This window comes from Nesoenas mayeri, assembly GCF_963082525.1.
Source record: "Nesoenas mayeri genome assembly, chromosome: 5".
Taxonomy (NCBI): Eukaryota; Metazoa; Chordata; class Aves; order Columbiformes; family Columbidae; genus Nesoenas; species Nesoenas mayeri.
The window spans coordinates 68597059-68617329 of record NC_137548.1 but is presented as its reverse complement, the minus strand read 5'-3'; the positions used below and the strand labels follow the sequence as shown (position 1 = coordinate 68617329).

At 49.9% G+C, this 20271-nt stretch overlaps 2 protein-coding genes across 2 annotated transcripts; both read right to left on the bottom strand.

Annotated features, from left to right (window-relative positions):
* Positions 1–1844: 1844 nt before the first annotated feature.
* IVD (isovaleryl-CoA dehydrogenase) lies at positions 1845–15233 on the bottom strand. The gene is made up of 12 exons (XM_080345479.1): positions 15078–15233; positions 13344–13433; positions 11627–11678; positions 9583–9752; positions 8397–8490; positions 7834–7970; positions 7294–7390; positions 4705–4798; positions 3545–3626; positions 3112–3216; positions 2395–2467; positions 1845–2269 (listed from the first exon to the last, which is right to left on the bottom strand). The coding sequence occupies exons 1-12, from the start codon at positions 15225–15227 to the stop codon at positions 2136–2138; spliced, it is 1278 nt and encodes a 425-aa protein (XP_080201605.1). The 5' UTR covers positions 15228–15233; the 3' UTR covers positions 1845–2135.
* A 2-nt stretch (positions 15234–15235) lies between these two features.
* On the bottom strand, positions 15236–19976 carry KNSTRN (kinetochore localized astrin (SPAG5) binding protein; the record flags this gene model as incomplete). The annotated part of the gene is made up of 8 exons (XM_080345480.1): positions 15236–15804; positions 16462–16536; positions 16686–16747; positions 17055–17169; positions 18278–18377; positions 18607–18666; positions 18817–18949; positions 19913–19976. The coding sequence occupies 8 exons, from the start codon at positions 19974–19976 to the stop codon at positions 15673–15675; spliced, it is 741 nt and encodes a 246-aa protein (XP_080201606.1). The 3' UTR covers positions 15236–15672.
* Between the last annotated feature and the right edge of the window lie 295 nt (positions 19977–20271).

Below are 20271 nucleotides of genomic sequence, written 5' to 3'. Positions count from 1 at the left end.
ATTTTTTAAATGAGAGTTTGGGGAAAAAAGCCTTGGTTGATAAAGAGGGGGGAGGGATGACAAGGGCTGCAGTGGGGACCGGCCGAGGTCTCTGCTGAGACAGCCCCCAGGAGCATGGACCAGCCCGCCAAAGCTCATTTGACTGGTATCATATAGAGATTAAACCTTTGTCCCCTGGCGAGTCCTCCCCAGCTCTTTTTGGCGCAGGGAAAGCCGGAGCCCTGCCGGGCCAGCGCTGCTGCAAAACCCGCTTGGGAGTGATCAACCTCCCCCGCCACCCTGTCCTGTGATGCGTTCGACAGTGATTCATTCTACCTCTAACTCAAGGTGCTGATCAGCCTGGAAAGTGAAGGCATTATTTACAATGTATATACAAAATGAGACCTCTTGAGTGTTAGAGGACGGGTTTAAAAATCTGCAGGTCCCTTCCACCTTCGAAAACCTGTTTTTAACAGTCTGCACCTCACAACATCCTGATACGGCTCTAACGCTCCGTGGAGAAGCTCCTCTGGCCAGAGATGGACCACAACCCAGCACTTCAGTGCTCGTGTTCTTCCGAGAGGCTTCAAGGGAAAGCGCAGGGATTGACTCCCCTATTAAAGAGACGCAGAACACACCGATAAAATGTGAGTTTCCCATATGTGTTGGACATTAGACCGGGGTGTAGCAACCGCAGCCATTTAGAGTGAAAATGCCAGTGAAGTGCATTTCGCAAGCAGTGTCAGGTGCAGCCCAATGCCGCGTTCCCGAGAGCCACCGCTGCGCGCTCCCTCCATCAGAGAGCGGGGCTGACAGCGAGACCCGGCGCCCTTCCAGAGCCACAGCCGGACAAACACGGCGTTTGGAAGAAGCCATTGCCACCAGGACTTCAGACGTTTTATAACCTTTATATAGAAGCACTTGGTGATCAACCTGCCAATTCAAGGTGAAATTTTCTTCCATCTGTGGCTTTTTAAAACTCCATATTAGTCTACTGTCACCTAGTATGGGCGGATATCACCTACAACAAATCATACAAAGCTTTAATCTCATTTTTGTTAAAACTGCTGGGAGGTTGACTACATGGCAACTGTTTAATTAATTGTTCTGTCATATTTACAATGTCTAATTTGTCTTTGTGATTCACTCTTTAAGGCTGGCAAGTCTACTCTGCAATTTTCTTTAACAAGGCTAGGTAAAAACTTCCATTTGCTGCACATAACAGGCACCGAAAACACCCGCAAATCCCGCCGCGCTCGCTCTGGCTTCTCAGCCGAGCGACGGTGGAGCACGAGTATGTGCTCTCGCCAAAAGAACAACCTTCGGCAGAAAAACAAGGAACCCCAACCCCAAAAGTCAACCTCCTCCCGCCTGCTTCATTCACGGGTGCCACAATGCGGGTCTGACATTTCAACTGTTTGCGGAGTGACGGATGGCGACCCCCGGGGCCGAATGCACGGCGGGGGCATCCATCGGCACGGCGACACCGTGCTGCGCTGAAAAACCCCGAGAAGCAGCAGGAATGGGAAAGGAAGGATGCGAACAAACAGATGTGGCATTTTAAGGAGGCTTTGGGAATCACCACCTAAAACACTGCGTGTGCAGCCAGGATGCCGAGCGCCCCTCACAGCCACCCCCACAACGGGGCTGGTGTCGAGTTCCCGAAATGGAAGTTATTCATCCCACCAGAAGGTCACACAGGGAAATGTCACCTTCCGGTGGTACTATGCTAAATGCTGTTTAATGGCACTCAGGTGGTTTTTTTAAAGAGGAAAACTGTTCCCTCATTGTCCATGGTTTTTTTGGGGTGGTGACTTTCTGTGCTCTTGTTTGAGGTGCACACCTCAGCAGCCTGCTCCGGTGGCAGCGCATCCCCTGGCTGACCCTCAGCCCTGTGATGCTGAGCATCGGGATGGCTTGTGAACAGGATGATCACGAGAAGAGAAAAAACCCTCTTCTTGCCCTGCCACCAGTGGATTCTCTCTGTCGGAGCCCAGCCGAGCAGCATCTGTTCCCAGAGCAGGCAGAACAGAGGCCGCAGGTGGTGATCCCAGGTTCAAAAGCAGGAAGAGAAAGAAAAGAGAGAGTTGTGCGTTCCAGCCTCTCTGGTCAAAGGCCTCATGGTGCTCAGGGAGCCGCCTCTCCGCGAGTGGACGTTACTCAAAAGTGGCGTTAAACGCCCTGCCGATGATAAGCCTGCGCACCTCGCTGGTGCCGGCGCCGATCTCGTAGAGCTTGGCATCCCGCAGGAACCGCCCCATGGGGTAGTCGTTGATGTAACCGTTCCCACCTGCAACAGAAAGGAGTCCGAGGCATTTCCCTGGTGTCAGGGTGGGCGGGAGGGAGCGTGGGCCTCGCACCGTGCTTGGCTCTCTCCAGCAATCAGTCCCACGAACAGCCCTGCCCATGGCTTACCCAGACACTGGATCCCATCCAGAGCCACCTGCGTAGCCGACTCTGCCGAATAGAGGATCACTCCAGCGCAGTCCTAAAGCAGAGTCACAAGGGTGGCAGTCAGCAAAGGTGTCACCCGCCCGTCTCCAATCTCTGCCTTGCTCTGACCTTTCCGTTACTGTACAGACATGTGCTAACAAGCCTGAACTACCTGATCACAAAGGCAGCGCATCCACTCCCAGCAAGGAAGGAGAGCAGCAGTCTTTCTGTCACCACACAGCACTTGTGTCAGGTCTGTGAAGGCCACGTGAAGACAGAAAAAGAAGGAACCCCGTGCAGCAGGGAGCTGGTGTCGCTCCCAAACACACATCATATCCACAGGAGACCGATGTGATCTGATTTGGGATGTGGGGCTCTGTGCTCCAACTGCTAAACACTCCGTCCCCCTCTTCGGGAGAGGTGACAGTGCCAGTTGTGGAGACGACACCTCCAAAAGATGCTACAGCCCCTGCAACAGCCAGGGCTTTGTGTTCTGGCTCCTAATAAACACCTACAGATCCTGCTAAACCTGTTGCCTTGTAGAACCTGACTTCCTCTTCCATTAGGGTGGCAAAGAAAAACCAAAAGCACTTAGTGCTGTGAGGGAGTCGTCTGAACCCCCAGAACCAAACCCCAGACCTCCCCCCTGCTCCCGACCTGGGAGCACAGAGAGGAGACACGGCCGGCGGGCGAGCTCACCTTCGCGTTGAAATGGCCCTGGTCACAGGCCTTGGCCACGTTGTAGACGTACTGCCGGCACGCCATCAGCCGCGTGTACATATCCGCCATCTTGCCCTGCATGAGCTGCGGGTCGCGGGAGACACAGTAACGCGAGAGGGGAAGATTATTTTCTGCGCTAGCACTGGAGATCACCCGCTCCCCGAGCTGTCCCACAGACACCAGGCAAACGAGAAGACGCACTCAGCGGGAGGTCCCGTCAGCTCACAGACCGCCAGGTGTCACAGCCAGCAGTAACCTGTCACCCACCGACAGGGAGACCTCGCACATCACTGCAGCCCCAGCACAAACTCCAGGCGACTCCACACGAAGAGCTCCCACCACACAGCTCCTTGTCTTCTCGTTTTTAAAGAAAACATGCAAGAGGACAAAACTAATTCCTTTCCTGCCTCACCTGGAAGTGGCCAATTTTCTGTCCAAATGCTTCTCTTACATGCAGGTATGGAATTGCGTGGTCAAGAACAGCTTGCATGATCCTAAGAAAAGCACAGATATGGAGGAAAAAGGAAGACAACAGAACAAGTAACAGACAAATAATAAAAAGGTTCTCATGCCTAAAATGATATGCTGCTGTCTTCCCACAGCTCCACTCAAACAATGCTAAGAACAAAATGCAAATGTCCCGGTCTCTCCCCAGCACTCTATATCTCGCTCATTGGGGACGTTCTCTAGTAAGGCCTCACCTGCTTAATCCAGGGGATGGAGGAGAAAGGCTGAGGAGCTTTCCTAGAACTGTAGGCAGGACAGTGTGTGCTGCCTTGCACCTCCAGAGGAGAACAGCTCCAGGAGCCAAGACCACAAAAAGGCGTAGGCACGAATAAGGGTGAAAAATGCCCCCTCTGCTTTGTGGAACATGGTCAGGACGCTGAGCACAGAGAGACCGCGTGGGAGGGCAAGAGGACGGCAGGGTAAAAATAGTTACTGGGGAGCTTAAGGACTGAATAAACGAAGAATAAACCCTTCATCCAGTCCAGAGCTCCTCCTGTGTGCCAGTCTGGATGGCGTTTGAGACTTTAAGGGATCAGTAGCACAAATGAGGAACTGCTTACTCCTGAAGTAAGGCATATGCAAACATGCAAACGAGGACCAAGAAAGATTTACCACCCCTAGAAATGTTTGCATCAAGACCAGCATTCTGAAAAGCACGCTCTGGAGAGCCTGTGGCCTGCGCTACACTGGAATGCAGGGATTAGCAATCTTTCTTTATGGCATTGCTGCTTCTCCCCCTTGCCCCTCAGATGGCACGTACAGATGCTTTCAAACAGAAGAAATTATATATGAGGAGCAGAGACACAAGGAGAGCAAAAGGAGGCGGCGAGCAGAGGCAGAGCAAGCCCTGGCTGCTGGGAGAGGTGTCCTGCCTGTGCCTCCATCACAGCTCTGCCCCAGCCACCTCCTCCAGCCCAGCTTTCCTCTTCTCTGCCCCAATATCTCCATTCTTCGTCCAAGATGCACCCACCAGAGAGCTGCAGCCCCAGCTGGAGACCCACCGGGGTAGCTGATCCCAAAGGATCCTTCCGGCCTTGCCATCTACACAGGACGACGATCCCTTACCCCAGCGGCCCGCCAGACAGCACCAGCCTCTCCAGGTCCAGCCCGCTCATCAGGACGTAGACTCCTTTGCTCACCGTCCCCAAGACATTTTCAGCTGCAACAGGCAAAGTAAAGCGATTCACTTGTGTGCAAAGCTCAGATGAGCTGTTGTCCGAGGGCCTGTGCTCGCTGGGGAGAGAGTTCAAACTTTCAGTCCCGTTCCCCTTTCTTTTCGGTCCCTCAACCATTCAGGACCAGCTGCCAGGCTCTGAGTTTTGATACTTACCTCCCTCCCACTCAAATGGCTTTTCAAGCCAACCAAGGCCAAAAAGGAAAAGGCAGCAAAGGGTTATAAAGTGCATCTAGAATCACCGCTATGTTCCTGTCTGTTTTCGGAAGCGTGAGGTGCTCTCCAGAGACCTCCAGCTCAGCTTTCGTACCAACAAGCATCAGAGACTTAACAGCCTGGGAGGACAGACTGGGAGCCCCCTTCAGCACCCCATTAGTTTGTATCTAACCCAACCTGACAGCGTTATCATCCAATGTGTGTGTTCAAAATGGATGTAAATCCTGGTCTGATCCCCTGGGGTCACATCTCCGAGCGCCCCCAGCACCGGACCCAGAGCTCACATAGACAAGCAGTCTGAGCTCACCACTTATCACAGGCTGGAGGGATGTATGTCGGTCCTTGAAGACTAGAGAACATGAACAGTCATTATCCCCCTTCTGCAAGGGGGGCTCAACAGAATAAGGTAGCTGTTATAAAGAAATGTTTTGAGAGACAAGCATTATTTCTGTGAAAATGGAATAGGAAAATAGCCACATCAGATAATGGGCTGAGAAATAAACCTCAAGAAACCCTTTTGCTTTGGGACAACCTAAAGCACGCACTGATGTTAACGCGTATAAAAGGAGAAGCAGGAGCAGAAGGCTCATCGCAGCAAGGCTGTATTCTTACAACCAGGAGAGAACTTAAAGCCTAACAGCTGTGCTTTGTGGATAGACAGAGACCATCCGCTGATCACACCATGCAGGAGAAATAACATCCACTTCAGGCTTTGATCACGAGAGATCTGAGAGGCGCGATACACAAAGTGAAAATGAGACAGCACTTGTGGACACATGCAAATAGACTCCTGAAATAAACAGTCTGCGTTTCAGTGGCAGAAGCTCATGGAGCACATTGTCTCTCGCTTAGTGAAGAGCACGTTGATGGAGTGTATGGAGAACCGCAGCCTCTGCAGGGCCTTCGCCACGATATTGGAGCTAGGAAGAGGAAGAAGATTGAAGCACGGCTCTCAGAAAAGGCTCAAAGGCCCCACAGACCAGAATACTAATAGTAAACGTTACTTTGAAGAACACAAATATCAGCATCAGTAATACTGAAGTGAAAAAGTTGCTCACAAGTAATGGCATCTCATAGCTAAAAAAGCTCTGAATAGCCTGAACGTGTTCCTGTCCATGCAGGGAAAAGGGCAGGACAGGTGTGCGGTGAGCGAGGACACACCTGTGTGCTGCACTGGGGGCGCAGACCGGCTGCTGTGTATTACAGAAAAAAGCACATTAAAAAATGGGGGCTCTGAAGCAGCTTTTGCCATAAACGAATCCATGGACAACATTTACTATGAGAACAACAGCAGCGAGTCAGCAGAGCGTGGCTGACAGTGAAATGAGCTTTAGGGCAGCTGGGATTCAGTGCTGGAGGACAGCGCGGTCTGAGAGCAGGGTCCTGCAGACAGCTCAAACCGCATCACACCGGCTCAGCTTCCAAGGCAGGACATCAGAGGGAGCATTAATGGCCAGAGTGCAAAGTGTGTTAACTTTCAACACCACAGCGATGTGCTCCTCCGAGTTATCGGCAGATGGAAATCCCGTTACCATAAGAACACGCTGCTCTGCACAGATGACTGCCCAGGAGATGACCTGCAGACCCGGGCACCGGCCTTTCTGACTTCAGAGTGGAAGGATCCAACAAAGTCAGAAATGTCAGACTGCAGCTGAAACTCTTCTGCTCGCTGCAAAGCAGCTTTTGGTGGAGCAGGAGAGTTACTTGTTCTGCAGATCTGCAATTAGGATTTTAATGAGCTCAGATAAGGTATCTCCGCCACTTGCTATATAGCGTCTGTGAATTTTCTATCTGCAACAGCAGCCACTGGAGTAACAAAAGTGGCCATTACAGCGGCCCCTGCTGTGCTGCCTACCGGGGAAAAGGATGTCCATGTCCCTTCTCAGGCCCTGGCCCCAAAAGAACTCAGAAATGTTACAGGCAACCCAAAAGCCTGTTGGATAGTCTCTAGTGACTTTGCAGATGGGGAGCTCTAATGGCAATGAGTGAGATTTCCAGAAGGCTCGGGCAGGCCTGCAGCAGCACTGAGGAGTCAGGTCCACGAGGGTGACACGGGGGTGACCCGGCACGGGCCGTGCCCTCGCAGAACCCAGCACCGCGCTGCTCAGCTCCACCAGCCCCGCTGAGGCCGCCAGGGAGCTCACAACCCCCCGCAGAGCCCTCCAGCTCACAGGGAACACGCGTCTAGGGAGCGATCCGATTCACCTGACCAGCAAGGCAGGAAAGCAGCAGGCGCACGCGGCCGCCACCCCAACCCAGCTCACCGGGGATCTTGCAGTCTTGGAAGATCAGCTCCGAGGTGTTCGACCCTCGCATTCCCAGCTTGTCCAGCTTCTGGGCGGTGCTGAAGCCCGGCATTCCCTGCAGCGTCCAGACAGTGACAACACGTCACATCGCAGTTCTGACAGACTAAATCAAATCACTAGACGTCTTTCATGTCTTGCCTTAAAAAAGACCCCATAGAGTTAGATAATGGGATAATAGGACACATTTACAAGGCTGCCAATATATCTGACTATTTTTGGCCACAAGCAAGGCCTTTTCTATTAGAATCTCGTCTGTTCTCTCTATATTTCTAGCCCTAAAGACTGGTTACACGCCTGGATAGCACAATCCAGGTGTGCCCAGCTGCCAGCGCAGTTCACCACGTCACCGGGGCAGAGTTTGTCCTTCGGCAAGCGGCTGACAGTTCTAGAAAGAGAACTAGCTGGCTTCTCAATGAGGCACTTTGGGTTAAGGAATCGGCTTTGAAAGCCCCACCACAATAAGCATGTGGGAATTACTGAACAGTAGCTTCAACCTACCCTCTCCACGATGAAGGCAGTTATACCTCGGGAGGCTGGAACAGCATTAACATCGGTTTTAGCATAAACGATGAGAACATCTGCATCTGGCCCGTTGGTGATCCAAAATTTGTTCCCATTCAAAATGAAGTAGTCTCCTGGAAGCAAAGAGCAGCAACCTGTCAGCTCACAACAGACCAACACCTACATCCTCATGCCATTTATCTCCACGAAAGTTCTCTAAGACCGCCGCAAACAGCGTGCATAAATCCTTCCCAAGTTTCAGAAAACTCATTTCCTTCATTTCTGGAGTCCAGAGACAGTTTAACAAACACCAGACAAACTAAGGCAGGTGGCACTGGTTCCATAACACCACCGGCCTCCACCACCACCGCCAGTTCACTTCTAGACCTTCAACTGTCCACCTCAAGCTTCCACTACCTGGTTTATCACACGTTCAGTCTCCTGGGGGGCAGCACAAGACTTAGCACCGTGTCTCAGTGGCATTGAGGACCTTAGTCTGGACTTACAGGAGACGGTGTTTACGCCGGCTATCCGGCCAGGCAGCACATGACAGGCTTTACCTTTCTTATCTGCTTTCAGCTTCATGGACACAACATCAGATCCTGCATTGGGTTCGCTCATTGCTAAGGCTCCAATGTGCTCCCCGCTGGTCAGCTGCAAGAAAACACAGATCTAAGAAGGGGAGGGAGAGCAGGGCAGCGAGGGGGTGACAAGAGATGGCAAAGTGCTCAGCAATGTTCTCAGCGCGGTTCCCCCACGCTCGCGCTGCTGCGGCCGCTGCACACCCTCCGTGCCCGCTGCGCCAGGCCCTGCCGCAGCCCGTGCCTCCTCTTCCCTGCTCCCTCGGCCTGCCCTTTTCTCTTGCCTTTTTCCCCTCTCTGTGTCCTTTTATCTGTCTTCTCCTCCTTTTGATCTCCCTTTTTAAAAAAAAAACCAGATTCAGTGTTTAAGAGAGATGTTCAACCAACTCGATCCATTGGTGCATTTCTACAGAAGCCTTCGTGATCTGCTCAAAACTATTGAAGTACCATTAAGGAGTCTGTCTTGAGCCAAGACAAGTAAGAACTGAAGTGATTGCACATCTCATTGAAAGGCAGCAAATGGGGGCATTAAAATACACCTGAGCAGCAACGAGGACAACTCAGGGTTACGTATCAGCAGGTTTGCACAATGCTTTGAGGAAGGGACACTGGGCTTTGCATGCGCTCTAAATCAAGTTTCCTGCGCTGATAATTTTGCTGATAATTTCAGTGGCTGGGATTCAACGTACTAGTTAAGTTTTTCCATGCATTTAAACACCAAAATCTGTTTAATGTGCTTTGGAGTCACAAACATCAATGCCCCAAATGATGAGGAATCTCCACATGTAGTTAACTGGCACAGGCAAACCCAGCATTTGGGCAGCGAGAAATGAGGAATATAAAATAGGAAAGCGGTGACTTCCACCCAGAAATCTCAAAACAACTTGGGAAGTTGGAACAATATCATCCAGGGTCACCCCAAAGCCCCGTTTAGTAACACTGTTCCAGAGAGCGGGACTATGCTGCCTGCAGACTAGGACTTTGGCACAGGCTGAGCTCAATACGGATTAACAGGACAAAAATTAACAAGGTAGAGAAAGGCAAGTTTGGGAAGTACAGTATTTCCCAAAGGCTGGGTCCCTGAAATTGGCTTAAAACGCTCCGCACTGCGGAAGACACGGACCCTGCGTGCAGCCGAAACCCGAACGCTTTCCAGCTTCCCCACCTTGGGCAAGTACTTGTTCTTCTGGGCTTCGTTGCCGTTCCGCACGAGCTGGTTGATACAAAGGTTCGAGTGGGCCCCGTAACTGAGCCCGACCGCCGCCGACGCGCGGGAGATCTCCTCCATCACCAGCACGTGGTCCAGGTACCCCAGGGCAGATCCACCGTACTCCACTGGAAAGAGAAGAGGAACCCCACGTTAACCGCCACGGAGTGTATCTCACAGCGTTATTCATTTCTTCGTCAAAATAAATCATTTACTTGTCCAGCATAGTTTTACCCATGTAAGATGCACAAGGATGCATCTAAAACATGCTACCGCCCCTTGCACAACAGTGAGTCCTTGTCAGCCACCCTTACGTGCAACCTCAATGGTACCGCAAAGATTAAACCACAAAGTGGCAACCGCTATTAGGTGAGAGGACAAAGGAACCCAGCAAAACTGGTAAAGTCCGCGCACATTTGTCACCACAGGGACCCCCAAACAAGCGAGGAATCCTCAAACTGCTCAAAATTGGGGCACTAGGGACTTTCCTAAGCCCGCAAATGTGCAGGAGACCAGCATTTTGAGGGGTGGCCAATTTAGGATTAGAATGAGCCGTAAATGTAACTGCTACAATTCAGCAGTGGCAAGAATTTGGGTTTCTAGAGAGGACGAAGTGAGATGGAGCAGCACGATGATCATAACTGGGAACCCAGCTTGGCACGCTGAGCTGGGCCTGAAACCAGCGCTAAAGATGGAAGGCCGGGACAAAAGAGGAGGCTGAGAAATGCATAATGGCCTTGAGCAGCTGACAGCGAATATAAAAACATCCATATATATAGATACACCTATTTGCATTCCTTAACTTAGCTCTTCATAAAATAAGCAGAAAATTGCATCAAACCAACATAGTTTTCTTACTTTTCAAAAGAAAACAAAAAGCACTGTTATTAAAATGCTCCCTTACTAGACTTGATGCACTGGTGCCCAAACATGCCACTCAACTGAGCATGTGCCCTCCTAAGATTTCCCATTATCTTCACATCCTAAGCTCCGGTCTCCACCTCCTCCAACAAAACCGACGCCAGTAAAGAAACTGCACGTAGCTATACAATCAAAAATCAGGCAAAAAATGCCGGGCACAGGAGGGTTTTAGAGGTAAATCTTTGAGGAAATCCAAAAGGACAGGACTCGTGAGGGGATGGCTTATTTATAGTGTGGGAAACTGCTGTAAGCCTCAGGCACAACATCAAAGAAGAAAGAAGGTAAGAGTGAGAAAAAACAGGAGCAGCAGTAAATTGGGAAGAGTAAAGAGAAAGAAAGCAGAACTAGAGACTCTTTCAAGCAGCCTCAGCGCCACTGAAAGGACCGCAGAGGCATTATTTGAACGCATTGCTATTCAGCTTGCTTCTGCAGAAGCCTTTGCAGACGCACATCTAGAAACACAGACTTTACGATGGGAAATAAAGGCCCCATTGGCCGCTTTTCTGCGCTAAGGGCTTCTCCTCATTACACTGCGTTAGTGCATTCAGCATGACCACAGCAGCCTCAGTCATCTATAACATTAATCAAAACACTTTTCAACCAACCTGGACAAGGCTGAATAAGATTTACCCTGATTTTCTTCTGACTGGTTGGATGTGGTCAGCTCTCCATTCGTTATCACAGCTTTTCACAGCATTGTTTTATACTCTAACATCTATTAGAGATGGATGTTTGTTCTAGGATACTTTTATCTCTAGCTCCCTTTCTTCAAAACCTGCAGCAAACGCTCCATAAGCGCAAACACGTCTGAGTTGTACACGTTATATCTGGAGAAACCATTTCTGAACAGCACTTTTACACTGTAAAAGACATTTTGTTATCGTCCTAACGAGGGAAGAGGATTCAGATTCAGTGAGGAATAAAAATGTTGCCAAAGAGCTTTTAAAAAATAAAAGGACGGGAGCTTCTGGCCAAATGTGTGTCCCAGCACAGGCAAGGCTGCTCCGCACCCGCGGGTTTCAGCCGAGCCTCTGCGGTCGGAAGGGTCACCCAGCAGAAGGCACAGCGTGGGAACACTTACCGGGAGCTGTGATCCCCAGAACTCCCAGGTCCCCCAGCTTCTTCCAGAACTCCTGCAAGCACAGAACAGGAATCATTCCAGATTGCACTCAGGCCATCAGCACAAGGAGTTTTCCCAGGTGGCTCACCAGACACACCAATTCACCTTATTCTCGTGCCATCTCAGAGATAAACACACCAATACCTGCTCCTCCTGCAGCAGCTCCACCCTTTGGACTAAGAACCCAGACAGACTAACGGACGTTAGTTATGATACACATGGGAGCAGTCCATTGCATTCAGTGAAAATTCACAACGCCTAAATGTCATTCTGGAAGTACAGGTCGTGAGATTTAACTCATTGCCCAGCTTAAGGAGAATTTCGTTGAATTAAAAGCTCCCATTAATTTAAAAACTGCATTTCTAGGCTTCCATATACTATCTCTTGCTAAAAATAATATAGGATGTTATGACTTAAATTGATGCTTGTATTTTACCTCATGCACTCTTGCCACTGTGCTTTGGCAGCACAGCGTAGCCTGTCAGCCTGCGGCTGCTGCAAATAGTGGGTTTAGTGTAGGGTATTCATGTCTGAAACCCTGGAAACACTTAGAAGAGTTGCCATTAGCTGGCAATTTAACTCTTCTAGTAAAGCAAGCTGGTAAGTAAAGCTGAGGAGGCCTCCTTGGGAGAGGCTGAGAAGGGGGAGGTGTGAGCTGGGGCAGAGGTGCTGCCCACCCGCAGGTGGGACTAGAGAGGTTTTAAAAGGTGAGCACAACAGGGAACTCGTGAGCACTTCGGGCTCGTGAAGCTAACGGAGCTGAATCCACGAGTCCCTCAAGCACACAACCTCGAGGTTTTCCTGACCACCAGGACACCAGATGCTAGTTCTGCAGAGCCAGACAACTCAGCTGCAGAGCTCACCTGCTGGACCCCCCCATGCGCCTGTCACCCTCAGACTGGTCACTCCGGCAATGCCGCCACTCCAGTGACAGCCACACCACGGGAGGCACGGAGCTGCCGGCCCCAGCGGCCCGCGACAAGAATTATCAGTGAATCGTCTCCAGAGACTTCAAAAAGTACTGCTCAACAGCTCTGGATGACATCTGGTGTGCCAGACTACATTCATATACCGAACTTCAAAGCTGTGCATATATATCCCTGGAAATGTCAACATCAGAGCTCCGGGAAGCCCCAGCAGATGTTCCGGGCTTTTTAGGTCTTGTGGAGCTTATGAAAAGCAATAGCTAGATCTCTCATTTTCATCAATCCAGCCATCCCCTGGCACAGAATTTGTTGGGGTTTTAGGAAGTCAAGTTTCAGTTCAACAGTCAAACTCCACATTTCAGCATTTGCACACGATACATCCACAACATATTCGAGAGGAAACTCAGGTGCCCAAGCAAGGGTCCTACATAGAATACAAAGCACTTATTAGAGGAGGAGTCTGAAGAGAGCGAGGCACAAATATCATGATGAGGATCCAAACATGACCGTTATCAATCTTCCTTTCTCCAGTTGCATGCTGCCTGGGTTCTGCCCCAGGTTGCTCAAAGTTGTTCACAAAAGATGAAACAGGAAATCAAAACATTGTTTCCTCTATGGCTTTCAAGTTTGAAAAGTTAATGCATCTGTTCCTGTGCTGTGGACTGGGACCTTTTGTCTGGATGAGCGTACAGATCAAAGTACAGACAGGCTGTCAGCACCACCTGTTTGAAACGCACACATGAAATACTTGCCCGCATGCCTTTGAATTCATTTTCCTGGTCAATCTGTTGGGCCTTCGGAGCCAAATGCTCTTGACAGAACTTCGTCATGGTCTGCCTAAGCTGGGAAAGGACACGAGGAGAAACACATACGTTACATCTCATCCATATATCGCCATCTTCTTCTCTAGCATCTGCCAGGCGACGCCAGGATCCCAAGATGAGAAGGGAACCGATGTTTCAGGTTACTGGCGGTAAGACCACATGAAAGACCCTTTAGTCTTCTAAAGAGAAAATCCTGATGTACTTAAGTTCCTCTCAGCATTTTACCTTAACAATCTTCCCCCAAAATGAGATAATGTTACTCAACTACTGCCTGCACCAGGGTTTCAGGGGATGGCCTTGGTCGGGAAACTTTGAAAGCTGATGAACAGGGCTTATAATGGATTATCCCTGTCCAGTAGCTGCTTACAGTTTCATTTAATTATATGCAGATGCCTGTAATAAACGTGCCTACTAATTGAATGTGTTGGCGCATCAAACTGGAAGTACATTGGCTATCCTACTATTTTCTACAGAGGCAAAATTCCATAAAGTTCTGTATGCTTGTTGATCTAAGCATTAAAAACCTCAAAATATTTTTCTGCATCTAAAAAGCTGAAAACCTACTTATTTACATATTCTTGACCGTAACGCTTAAAAAAATCCCAAACAAACAAAAAAAAACAAAAACAAAAACCACAAAAAAACCCCACAAAAACCCCAAAACTTAAAACCATAACAAGAACAAATAATCTGAATCAATGAGAGATGGAGGGATGGACTCGGACAGGTATCTCTCCCAGCCTAAGCCAGCTGGTAACACTTACAGTGCTCTTGATTCACAGTTAACTACCATTCCTGAAGATCTATTTCTGGTCTCATTTTTAGCTTTTGCACCAGACAGATAGGAACTACGAGAATATTCTCCTCCTTTTACACCTGCTGAATGTAGAACAAGTTAATTCAGGCTGATAAGGCCATAAACCACAAACACAAGCCTGACAAAGAATAATTCTGTAGTAAGAAAGAAGCAAGAATAAGTTTATTTTGTATATCTGTATGCTTGCACCGTTGTAATTTAAGTAAGGCTATAGCTCCAGACCTGAGAAGCACCAAGGAAAAGGGGTTTATTGGCAGAACCCTGTCTGGACCAAGTCTTTTGAGGATCCCCCTTGCCCCACACCCTGGGGCAGCAGGTAGTGAGTGCTGATGGCCAGCACTGGGCTGCTGCTCAACACAGGAGAAAACAGCAAAGCCAAGAACCATTATCCTAAAGCTTTAGGTCCCCCCTTGGGCAAGAGAACAAGCTAGGAGAGCTGCAACGCTTCTTTTGAGAGGATTTGACAAGACTAATTTGTTTATTTGGCGACCATATTTCTGATCAAACAGGCCCAATGCGAGCGCAGTGGAAATTGTTTATGCAAATGGTTCGTCGTGCGGCGTTCCACGGTACAGAGGCGCCTTCCCCCATGAGCAAAACCCAGAGCAAGCTGGAACTGCCTTTGCTCAGGGCCCGCTTCCCGCTCCCGGTTCCCGCTCCCCGCTAGGAACAGCGCACATGTGTACCGGGCGCGTACCCGCGCCCGCGCCACGCCCCCTCTGCGCGCCCGGGGATAGGCCGGCTCCCCACAGCCGCGACCAATCAGCACCCTTCAACCCGCCACACCCCCAGGGCCGGGCCCGCCCCGCAGCGCGGCCCGCCGGCGGAGCCCCGGCCCGCGGTACCTGCCGCTGCTCGTCGCTCAGCCCGTTCACCGTGTCGTCCACCGGCAGCCCCGCGCAGCCCCGCCGCAGCAGCCCCAGCGCCTGCCGCCGCCGCGCTCCGCGCAGCCCCGCGCCCACCGCCGCCCGCCCGATCAGCGCCGCCGCCGCCATGGCTGCCCCGGGCCCGCAGCGGAGCGCAGGCGCGGCCCGGCCCCGGGGAGTGCCCCGCCCCGCCCCGCCGGGGGGGCCGGGAGGAGGAGGGAGGCGGAGGGCAGCGCCGCAGGAAAAATGACAGTGACCACGTCCTTCCAGTACGTTTAATGGGTTAAAACCAGTAATTTTTGCAATACTACAGAGGGTTCCCCAGCGAGGGAAGTTCCCCGGTGCGGGAGTCCCAGGCATGGCCCGGCAGGTGGGGACGAGCAACAAGTGCCTGACAGGGGTGGGCAGCCCTTGCTGCGCTCTCCCACCATCCATCCTGGTGCTGTCCCCCCAGAGCGTGGTGACCTGCGCATTGGTGAAACCACCAGACATAAGAAACAGGTTTGCAAAGTCGGAGTAGAAGATCAAAAAAAAAAAACCAAAACAAAACAACAAACAGTCCCATCCTTGTGCCTCACATCACCAGGAGCTGCTCCAGCTCATCTAGTACTGCTGAGCATTCCTTAATCTCCGCTTGGAAGGACGAGTGCTTCTCCAGGGACTGCTGCCTCTCTTCTTCCGCAGATTTCCACTTGGCCATCGCTGTCTGCGTGGAGAAGTCGGTGCACACGACATTTAGGGAAGTCTGGCCATGACACTTGTCAAACACAAAAACTACTGAGCAGCAAAGCCAAGTTCTAAAGCAGCTCCTGCTAGAGCATTTGAACTCTTCAGCAGGGTCTTACCAGCTAAACTAAGATTAGTCTAGCCTGACTGGGGTGTCTTAGCTTGGTTGCTTGAGGAATATGGCAATTTATCCGTGACCAAAGCTTAGGAAGTCTTATATAATAGCGATTTAATAAATTAGCTCTTAAACTTCTTACAAAGAATTGTAGAAGTGTAATTTAATTACTATTTTGGTCAGTATATAGACTATTGTTGAAGCTGCTTGAGCTTGCAGACTGCTCCGTTTCCAACACTGCCCCCATCTCCGCTTTGGAACTGGCGCAGTCCCACCTGGCAGCTGTCACTCATTAACAGCACCTTCACCTCCTGCCTTCTTTCAAGCTCAGTCGTGTACAATTCAATTGGAAATGACCGAGATTTAATATTGTCCCAGCCCTCTGTGCAGGAGGGGAGTAACACACACAGTTTCCTTAATGCACATACAACAAAAAAGGAGCAATATTGAAGGCTTTCAGAATCTCACTCAGCACCAAGTGCTCGGTACCTGGTTAAGTCCAAACCAAAGTCACAGTCTTACCTGAAGCGCCTCCTTTTCTTTTGCAGCTATTTGATTAAATAGCCTCAACTCTTCTATGAGCTTCCCAGTTAACAGCTGAAGAGCCAAAAGGAAAATAGTTTGATATCATACCAATAAATGCAACTCTCAGCAGCTGTTTGCACAGCATCAGTAGAAAAGGGCAGCAGAGCACAGACTTCTCAAAGCCTGTTGAACTCCCGGTGCTATTTCAAAGCTTTCTTTACCGTTGTCTGCTTCTGGCATTCTTGTGTCTTTTCTTCCTCCTCCAAAATGTTGTTGCCTGTAACTAATTTACAAGATGCATTAGTGAACCTCTAATATACCGATAACTTTGCTTGTAAGAACAAACAGCTTTTCAAAGTGACTTTTTACAGCAAGACAGACTAAATTATTTTCAAAGTTTATCCAGGACAGGACCTACTACAGAAGCAGCTTTTTCTCTTAAGCTAGAAAAAAAATATGCCCTGGAGTTACAGCAGTATTTCCGTAATGAGGAAGGAGAATCCACATGTCTTACAACAGTCACAACAGGGGAAAAAAAAGTGTCCTGAAGAATGAGTACCAGAATGGCACATGAAGGGCGCAGTCCTTACCAGGATCAATGTTTCTGCTCTCCAAAATCACCATGCAAGTCTCCTGAAATTTCTTCAGTTTCTCAACTTCTTGTACCAGGCCTTCATTCTCCTCCTTTAAATCCTTTATAATGCCCTGTCATTAACACAGGTTGTAAGTTAATAGAGTTTCCAAGGAGATTTTCTTCTCATTAGTCAGTAACTAAGTGTGACGCTAATGGCTTAACAAGTGCTCCACTAGCACTGAGAATCAGACCTTGCCCTTCTGGCTCTACCACCACAGTGAAGGAGTCTGCTGCCAACCTTTACTCCTGCTTCGGGACAGGATTAATACATTTATCACACCCACATCTCACAGCAACCACTAGAAAAACTCGATCCTAAAGAGAAATTCCTTTTAGGCAGTTCTAGTGTATCTTTTCTTGTGCTCCCTCTCATATATATCAATAATGCAAGAGTTTGATGCACCAAAGAGCATATAAACATTGGGAACAACAGGGCATCTTAGAATCTTTAAGCCCCAGCATTGTTCCCTGCACAGGTCAGATACTGCCAGGCAATGGGATAAGCTGATCAACCTCACTAGTGGAATGCCGCTCTTCAAGAGAATCAATAACCATGTGGATTAGGGTGATCTGGCTGATAGTGTCAGGAGCTTTTTGAACATCTCGTAGGAGGTCTCAAAGGCTCTTAAAGAAATCAAGCTGGGAGGTAAGAGGAACGATCATCTCACAGATTAGTAACTGGTTGAGAACTAGGAAATAAAGGGAGTTTTTACAGCTGAAAGGTACCAGTAGGGCCTCTCGCATGTGACAGACATTGCGCTGTGTCCTAGAGTGATCTCCTAGAGGTGGTGAATAACGAGGTGCCAATTTTGAACCTGAACTTGACTCAGGAAACTCAAATCTGTTTGAAACAGAATCCACTGAACAGTCCCAGCTCTCTTTCCTCCAGTCCCTTAATGATCTTAGCAGCCTTTTGTTGGACTCTCTCTCCAGTATGTCCACAGCTCTCTTGTGCCAGGAGCCCAGAACTGGACACAAGACTCCAGGTTTGATCTCCCCAGTGCGGAGCAGACAGGGAAAAAAACTTGGAGAGCACAAAGACACTAAGAGACTAAGCCACAATAGGACACAATAGCATGTGAAGAAACATAAGCAAGACAATCCTTTGATCTGACCTTGTAGGGATCAGAATATAAGAATTACTCCATGATTTATTTATTTTTCCACCCCCTTCCTTACCTGTGCTCCTGTTAGTCTGGAATGTAGCTGTTGTTTGGCTGTTTCTAACAGTTGATTCTTGGTCTTCAGTTCTGCTTCTAGTTTGTATCTGTTCAGAGTTCTGTAGAGCCAAATATCCAAGATTTAGGGGCAAAAATATCAGTATTACACACCTTCTCTTTTACTTTCACAAAAATGCTCTTTTTGGAAGCATTTGCTCTTGTTTCTGACCAAGAGCTTTAATCAGCAAACTTGGCAAGAAAGCTGGACATGGGTGAGAGCTCATCATGACCCTCCAAGAGGAAACACTGCTGCCTGAGGGCAACTAACAGGAACTAGAGGAAACATACCCTCCTCTTGTAGCCGTCTTCTTTGAGGCCGGTTCCACTTTCTTGGCAGATTTAGGCAACCTTAAAAGACAGGTAAAAGACAATTATCAAAAGATCACTGCATTCTTGCAGGTTACCAAGCCTGTTAGTTTGACAAAATCTGCAAAATGCTAAGCCACCTTTAAGACATTTGCCAAGTAACAAATGCATCAATATTTTACTTTCTTTTACCCTTGGTTTGTGGCTTTGAAGACACCATCTGCTGGAGCGTTTGAGCTAAAGTTAAAGTTGGGATCTTTGCTGAACTCTACATCTGCTGTTTTGCTGACACATTGTTTCTTTGAAGAAAAAGCCGGTTGCACTTCTGCAAGAAAAAGACAACAATGCAAACACCAGAGTCTACAAGAGATCGCCATAATACACAGAACTACTGGATCTCTTAAACCTTCAATTTGAGACAAATCACAGTTATATCTTGCTAGAACATTGCTAGGTAGCGACAGCTAAGGGCAGTTTGCACACTTTACCGAGGATACAGGGCCAAGACCAAACTACAGATAGCTCAGGTGGGAGACCGTTCAAACAGTTACCAGGCTGGCACTAATGAGAGGAAGTTTGAAAGTGGTAATGTAGGCATGATAATAAAGTAGGAGTCAACATCAAGCAGCCAGAGCGGCACAGGGATCCAAGCAACACTGCTCGGTACAGGAAGCAAAACAAACCCAGCGCACCCAAAACTCTCAGTTCAGAGAACTTCATATTTCAATTCACTTCGTAGGAGTAGATACACTTCTAAAGCAACACTGCAGAGAATTAGCTTTCTATGTAAAGTTTACGAGGCTTTAAACCACAGCTGTTTGAGTATATAAAGCTTTGTTCACATAGTGGGCTCAGGAAGCTTGTTTCTATTTCCCACTCCAATGAAGCATTTTTCAAATGACTTGCCCATAGGCACATTTATACTGGAGCAACACAGGAATTCCCACCGCCCCAGAACAGCCCGTGTTTTTAAGGCCAAGCCTGCCTGCCCACACGTCTGAGCTGCTGCCGGTGGTTTGCAAGGCCGACCGACGGGGAGGGTCTGTGCCCCCAGGCCGCCGTTCGGCACAGCGGACCCGCCCGCGGCGCCAGCAACACCCGCCCTGCCTAGAGAGGCGCCCTTGCCAAAAAAAGCGTTCACCGAAGCCTTCAATGCGGACAAGACACTTGCATAAAGCCCGTAATTGGGCTTCGCGACGGGCAGCACAGGCCAGGGCGGCACTGGACCTCGCTCCCAGACACTGCTCCCCCCGCAGCCCCACGGCAGAGCAAGGTCTCCCGTACGCACCTGCGGGCGGCCCGCCGCGGTGCGGCCCGCTGTACACGGGGATCCGGGAGGGCTCCCCGTCCATGGCGGCCGCGCCCGCCGCTCCCGCGCCGCCGCCGTTTGAATCGAACCCGCCGCCAAACGGCTCCGCGCGTGCGCAGAACCGGCCCCGCCCGCTCGCCGGCCCCGCCCACGGAGCGGCCGCGCAGGCGCAGTGCGCGCGGGGCTGTGGTGCGCAGGTGCCGCGCGGCCTTTGTGCCCTCGTCGCTTCCCTCAGCGAAGGTGGCGCGGGGATGGCGGTTCGTTGTGAGGGTATAACGCTCGTTCCCTTCGCAGCTGCCCCTAGGGCAGCCGGGCCCCGGCGGGCAGGGCCTTCCCTG